This window comes from Taurulus bubalis (genome assembly GCF_910589615.1).
Source record: "Taurulus bubalis genome assembly, chromosome: 1".
Taxonomy (NCBI): Eukaryota; Metazoa; Chordata; class Actinopteri; order Perciformes; family Cottidae; genus Taurulus; species Taurulus bubalis.
The window spans coordinates 45,543,283-45,551,006 of NC_136589.1; the positions used below are offsets into that span (position 1 = coordinate 45,543,283).

The 7,724-nt window shown below is 42.3% G+C and overlaps 1 protein-coding gene across 1 annotated transcript in view; it reads right to left on the reverse strand.

Moving 5' to 3' along the window:
- pxdn (peroxidasin) overlaps positions 1 to 7,427 on the reverse strand; it is a gene marked incomplete at its 5' end in the record, with an annotated part of 42,889 nt that extends 35,462 nt beyond the window's left edge. The window contains one exon of the mRNA XM_079229661.1: positions 7,243 to 7,427. Coding sequence (XP_079085787.1) covers positions 7,243 to 7,427 — 185 coding nt within the window. The remainder of the gene's footprint in view (positions 1 to 7,242) is intronic.
- Between the last annotated feature and the right edge of the window lie 297 nt (positions 7,428 to 7,724).

Consider the following 7,724-nt stretch of genomic DNA (forward strand, 5'->3'; position numbering starts at 1 on the left):
TAACACTAATACTCCTGTTGCAAACATGAGGGGAAATCCCAAATTATTTTTTACGAATAAACAAGAAGTAATGACTATACTTTGTCAGAGGAACGAGATGATCTATAAAGCTGCTCTGTGATGCTTTATTCTCAAGGAACCAGAGGAAAGCAGCGGCCTGTATGGAGGACATTTAGTAAACAAAGTTCATTGAGTGACCACAAAAAAGAAGCATGTTTTATGATATTTCGGGACTTATCAAAACTCCCATTAATGTGTTTTGATGGCACTGCGCCAGAGGGAACCATAACACAGCAAGGCTAACTAGCCAGCAGAGTGGCTGACAGACTATTCTGGGTATTGCCAAAACACAAAGCCTGAAAGTGAAGCGCTTCCTTGGCTCAGTCATGACGGAGCCATGGGAATGTGACAGTTATAGCATTAATAGAGTGAGGGGAAAACAACACTTGATTTATTTCTAAAAAACAAAGTCCATAATTCAACTTGCTGTGGTGCCTTTTATTTTTTAAATAAAAGACAAATGAATATGTATTCCTAGAGAGTTTTGTACTTCACCAAATCTGATCATTACATCCTTTTGTTTTCACTGCAGCTTTTTGGCATAAACTAAACTCAAGCCTTACATTTCTGAAAAGATAATTAGAATGACCTATTTAGACAATCTGCCTGCAGGTCCAGTGAGTGCACTGAGGTGATGTAGGGACAGAGTAACTCAGGAGAATGACAGTGCTTATTGGTTAACGTAGGCTACACATTTAACACACCAGCCAACTCTGTCCATGTTCTGTACCGTGGGAAAACATTCTCTTCTTCTTTGTCGTCTTTTCACTTGGCAAACAACAAACTGCATCACAGCCGACATCTGGGAAGAACTGGGACAGGCAGCCCAGCTGACTTCATCATAATGTCATGGTTGAATGAACATAAATACTCATGTAATGCTGTTTAATGCTGTATGATCAACTACATTCACCCAGATTCATGTGGATGTGTCTCGGGGGTGACACATTTACTATAATCCCATATATGTTAGTCCTCGTGTAACGTAATACATTAACAAAGGATTCCTGTCAGCTGAACTTGAGCTCAATGCAGATTCTAAATTGAACACAAAGAGCACACAGAGAGAATAGCATAAGGCTGCGTCTGCTAAAAGCCTCCATGTGGCAGACCTGCATCTAATGCCCCTGGAGCACGTTCTGAACTTTACAGGGACGTTTGCCTCAAGCCCCCATCAACTGGTCATGGTAACCCTTAGCATCAGACAGCTGTCAAATCAATAAGTGATTCATTGAAGTAAATGATCATGTCCGTCAATGGCATTGATAACAACCATGTGCTCCCCTAGCCAGGCACCTCAGAGGTTTGAGAGACACATTGAAGTGATTCACTACCAGGATCGTATACTTGGCAGGATAGTAAAGCCTCTAAGGTTGTTAAATAATGCTCTGACAACAACGGAGCAGCAATAAATCTGTGTGGAACGGACCGGATATCACTTATGTCTAGTCAATTTCATTATTCACCGTTCGACATGATTTCACATTTGCAACCTGTTAATTATCTAGAAAACCTGCAGACACAAGTGCACCTGTGAGCTGCTGTGCCACCAACAGCAGATAGCTCCTCTGTGGAACACATTGACCTGGAAAGAAGGAAGACACTACGTGTCTTCAAATCCCTGCACATGATGCTAAATTTGACTAACATGACTAAGCTCAGCATCAAAAACAGCAGGCAGCACCAACAATCACAAAGCATTCAACGTGTGCACAGTTTTGGATTCATGGATGAAGACCAAAACCTCCAACAAATCCTGTGTTTTTATGTGTGGCACATGTTTCGTAGCTGCTGACTATTGTCCTGATCCATGTTTGTCTGGCACGGCCACTGATGTGCATATCTGCAACTAGGGCTGGGCGGTATGGCCAAAAATTCATATCACGGTATTTTGTAAGATTCTGGCGGTTTCACGGTATATCACGGTACTTTTTTTCAAAATAAACACATTCATTTATAGACGCCGAAAAGGACCACCACCGCTATTCACCACTCGCTTTCAACTGGCCAGCAGCTGTTTTGATTGTAACATAGGGAGCTAAAAATGGAGGGATTTAGGACCCAGGGGAATCCCTTGATACTAGTGGCGCATGCGCAGCCATAACGACTATTGTCATTCTTCGGTCGGCAGCAACATTTAATGTCTACAGTCACAGATACGTGTACAGCGGTCTGAGCTCCTTACGTCTCACGGATAGAAGTTGACTCATGGTGTGCAAGAAATGACATCGCCAAAATGCATGATGGGTAAAGCCCGCCCACTTTGCTGCACAGGAAAATACTTCTTCCGGCACAAGAAAAGTCTTCCTGTGTGGGCGGTGTCATTTAGCCAGAATGCATTTTGGCGAAGTCATTTCTTGCACACCATGAGTCAAGTGAGTTAACATGAGACATACGTAGCTCGGTCCGCTGTTCCTTCAGCTTCAAGCTGTGAACATTAAATGTTGTTGCCTGCCAAACAGAGGCGGTATGACGGTATATGAAAAATTCATACCGTACGAAAAACTGAAACCGGTATACCTTGTGAACCGGTATACAGCCCTATCTGCAACGGTAGTTTAAACCGTTCTGTGTGTTAACGAAGCAAACTAAAATCACATGATGCCAAACTGTTCAAATATGGACTATAGCTGTGAGGAAAACCTTTTAGAAGGTTTCTCTACATTCTTGTCTGAGCCAGGCCAACGATTGAACCTGGCTGCAGTTCAACTCAACCAGCATCTGAGTTCCATGTGTGGACCTCTCCTCTCAGTCTCTCCCCCTCTAGTCAGGGGAGTCATTTGGCTTTGTGACACATGCCCAAGTGGGCTTGCCAAGGACTCTCAGGCGCGCATGAGTCATTCCTAAACAAGAACATGGCCGGCTCCTCGCTCGGTTGGAGGAACAGTGAACCCGGATCTCCAAACATGGCTGCGATGGTTCTCTGCAAAGCACATCCTGTGCAAAAACGAGATGGAGTGCTGGTGGACAGCAAGAACCCATCAAAATCCTACACAGCCTTTCCTTAACCAGTACTCAGAAATATCCTTTCTTCGGCTGGGAATGGTGTAGTAGCCACTCAATTAATGGAGCTGCATTAAGGACCTTTCTTAGCATTTTTAAATTGTCAGACTTGGCCTTTTTTTGACACTTTTTTTGACACACTGTACAACGCAGGCCACAGCTGGTACCACTGCTCTCCACAGGGTAGCCAAACCCAACATGTGGCATTATTTTCAGACAGTGACACTCAACAGTACTTATAGACGGTTTGTTCAACTCTATCCTTAACAGTCCTCTCTTTGGCTTACTTTACTTTTGTTTTTATGTATACTATGTACTGGTCTGCATTAGTAGATTCCACATTTCTTGAAATCAGGTGCAAGATATTTATAACCATCACTTCTGAACTTGATCTTTTAGCAAACACAAATAGAGAATTATACTTTTATATTGCACTTTTCTATGCTCCTTTCTTAACCACTTAAACAGCGAGCGAGACAATGAAAGAGCATCCGTACACGGAACACGAAGCATACCAAACTATTCTCATCTAAATGTGTCACAACGTGTGTTTTTGTGTACATTTGTTCAAAGCTGCCTTGGCCCTACATAAGTGGCTGTACACACATTTCTTGAAATTGAATCACCATCAATATGGCCAGTTTGGGGTTTGTTCAAGGTACATTATTTTCAGGAACTTAGTCCTGTGTTCTCTTCATTTCACCAGCTGTCCTGCATTGGATGGGCAAAAGAAGGGGCCGGTGGAGGTCCTGTCAACAACTATCTTGGGCCCAATCTCCCTGTGCACATGAGTGAAGCTCTGGGGATTTCTGGCTTTGCATTCCATAATGCTGCAGAGACTGAGCGCCTCACAAAGCCTGACTGCAGCAAATTCCACACAATGGACCTCCACTTTCCCTCCCGGATTCACTAACGCTGCTACTCAATCAGACCAGGCCACTGTTTTGGTCAAAAGCTCATACAGATGACTGATCCAATACCTGTGCTGGAATCACACAATTACAAAAGACAATAACGAGCCGCTTTGCTAAGGAGTGCATTTACAGATTCGCATGGGTAAAGAACACAATGTTGAGAGTATTTTTACTTCCTTGTTACATCACATAATGCAACACTTAAAGAACCATAAAAAGAAGATCAAAATATATTTCAACATTACAAACAAACAGCCAAGACTTCCAAACATGGAACACAGAAGATATGTAGCAGTGTCATTACAGAGAGGAAACACAATTTAATGTCATGCCTCAAACAGAGAGTCCTTCGAGAAAACAGCCGCAAAACTATTTAGGCCGCACAGAACCTAAAAGATCTGCGGAAAGAACATCCATGTTCCTTTTTTCCAAGGGTCATGGAGACAAGCTCCTGGCACAAGACCCACATGCAGCAGTACTTGTGAGACAATACTTTTGATTCTCTGCTGCAGTGGCCAAGAGAAAACAGAAAGATATGTTTTGAATTTCAAGAAGTTGAAGAAGTTGAAGACACTAAGACGCCTTACATTGTGTGTATGTGTATATATATATATATATATATATATATATATATATATATATATATATATATATATATATATATATATATATATATATATATATATATATATATATATATATATATATATATATATACACATCTACTCTGTATCTATACAGAGCTTCCTAGTCTAGTGAAACCTAAAGTGAGTCACCCAAATGTTGTTTGATCATTAAACTAAAGACACAGGTTAGAGACAGTGGTGATAGATAATAAGCAACACGTCTCCCCCTATGCTGTACATTTGGTACATACTTTTTTATGATTAAATTATGTTGTGTTGCCCAGCAAGAGGTGAATAACTGTTTGACATGTCCATCAGATTACACTACCTGTGGGCTAAATGTTTATACGGTGGATCAACTCTTATGATAGTATCATTTTAAATTCCTAGATGGCATGCTGCCAGGTGGAAGGAGGAATTCAGTGCCTATACATATACAGCACATAGCTACAGGTCAAGAGTCTATAAAATCTCTCCTCACTATGACTTAATCTTGCTAAAATCTCAAGATTTAGAAGTAGAGTTTGAACTCTAAGGACCTTAGTTGCAACAGTATCACTTACAAGTTAACCAAATAACAAAACTACACTTACAATTAGAAGCTGTAGACTGTGCACTCCTCTGCAGACATTGTCTCTGTTAAAAGACATGTTTTCAATCTACTTAGACTGCCATGTTATGAGGCTTCATGTGATCAGCAACAGCAAACAGACCACAAACTGCAGCCAAGGAACTAACTCTTAGGTGAGCTCCAATGGGCCGTCTCGGATCTTTTCCACTGTAGACGACCAGCTTTGGGTTGAACATGTTATACAGCCGAACGAGATAAAGCTGAGCAGTAGGTAGGAACTTCATTCGTGTTCTGACATGACAGCCGAGGAAAGGAGGGGGGGCGACAAGTGGCTGCTGCTTCAAAGCTCACCAGCATGAAAGCTTCTGGGAAACCTCAGCATTGCTCTCATGCTCCGACCAGCCTTCTACCAGATTTAGACACATCCTACTGAAGATCTAAACAAGCCTTTCATTGCTGTGGTGACTTTCATCTTTCCTTTTGGGGGTATCTGGGCAGGGCTGCACCATGGGCTCCCTTCAAAGCTGTGGGCTGACCCCGAATGATAAGAGGACAAGGATAATTCATGCTGCCATGGTACAGGCTGGCTGAGTTGCTCCATGTCCTCTTGTGCACGGGCTGAATTAAGCTATGTATAAGTCCATGCATTATGGGCTGAAATGCAAAACAAGATCGCAGGGGACAATTAAAGACAAGGGGCGCCCCATATTTGAGAGATTGGACCGATCTGGAGCGTCGTGTCACTGCAGTTTGGAGAAACTGTGGCCAGCTACATCAAAAATGAACTTGTTTAGTTGGGTGCTCCTGACAACCAGGACCACATTCACAAGTGCTTGTCAACGGAGAAATATGTCCTTCCTTTCATCTCAGAGGGGGAAAGTCAAACATGGAGGTAAACCTGTGCAACAAAACCCATCCAAGCACAATAAAAGCTTTTCTGACTATAGAGGAGGAAGCAGCTGTAGGAGGCGCTCCACATAGCGTCTCTATCACAATGTGCTGGAAGGATCCATTGTTAAAAGCAAGCCTATTCGTCAAGCCAGTCCTTGAACAAGGATGTTTCCTGGATATGAAGACGGTACACATTTCCCCAAAACATGTCAACACGCCAAATGAAGACTGCCGAACGGGACTGAGGTTCTGATCAACTCTAATTGGACTCTCACTTATTGTCTGGCTGTATAGGCACGTCTCCATGAAAGAGATGTTAACACTTCAGAAGTTCTCCATAGGAGCTCTTTCATCTGGGGGAACATTGCTTGAGGCTGACTTCACCAGCTGTGTGACCCTAAAAACCCTGTTCATTAACCTCTCCAGACAACAGCTGAACTCACTGGCAGGTGTCAGAACTTTGTGAAAACTTTCCAGGACATTGTGATAAACCTCTGCACTGCCACAGGACTCATGATTTCCTAAGAGGCTCTGTTTCAATTTAAACTTTAACTGGAGATTAATCATTGAAAAAAAAAGAAATGTGTTACAACACTGTGAATAATCAACGCAATGGAAACCAGTTGTTATACAGGGTTCATACACATTCTGACCATTGGATTTCCATGACTTTTCCATGACTTTAAACCAAATTTCCATGAACAAACATGTTGTGAAATCTGGGTGTAAACATGAAAAAGTGAGTAAATGTAGTATTTAAACTAACAATGAGAATACAAAGCATACAGTAAACCTTACGTGACACAAATGAATGAGACAATAGTTTGATTAAAAGAATAAACATTTATATAGATGCCTGTATGTATGCCTGCTTATATTTTGAGCGTCTTTCTTTTAAAAGCATATTCATTATTTCAAACTCAGCGTAAATGAACGTCATGAACACATGAATAAAACACATTTACATGACTTTTCCAAAACGTTTGGGTTTTTATTTTCTTCAAGGACTTTTTCAGGCCTGGAAATAACCATTTCCCCAGGTTTCCCATGACCGTAAGAACCCTGGTTATAACTTCACCACGTGAGGTAATGCTGAAACAGGCGTTAAAGCATGCATTGCATTCCCATCTCGTGCGGGTCGGTTCCCGTTAGATTCAAGTGGGGAGAAGCTACTTACAGGATAGTAGTCTGAGGAGAAACTGCAGGCACGGTTTCCAGGTTTAGATGCATACATCTCACGGTGGTTCGGAAGCATAAACAGCGACTCGGACAACAAAACGCAAACTGCGGTGCGCTCGCGAGCAATAACAAAGCGGCCGCGAGGAGACGCGGAGAAAAGAGCTGGCCAGCCCGCAGCGCCATTGCTCTAGCAGTGAGCCGAGCCGAGCACAGACCGCTAGCTGCTCTCTCCTCCTCACACACTCACACACACACACAGAGAGAGAGAGAGAGAGAGAGAGAGAGAGAGAGAGAGAGAGAGAGAGAGAGAGAGAGAGAGAGAGAGAGAGAGTTACAGTCCCAGGAAAAGGAAAGGCCAATGGAAAACTGGGAGAAATGTACAATAACTGAACGTTATGTCATTCAACCAAATACCAAACGCACTTAACGTAATGTATATGTCTATATGTCTGTAGACATATACATACTGTTTGTACCTAG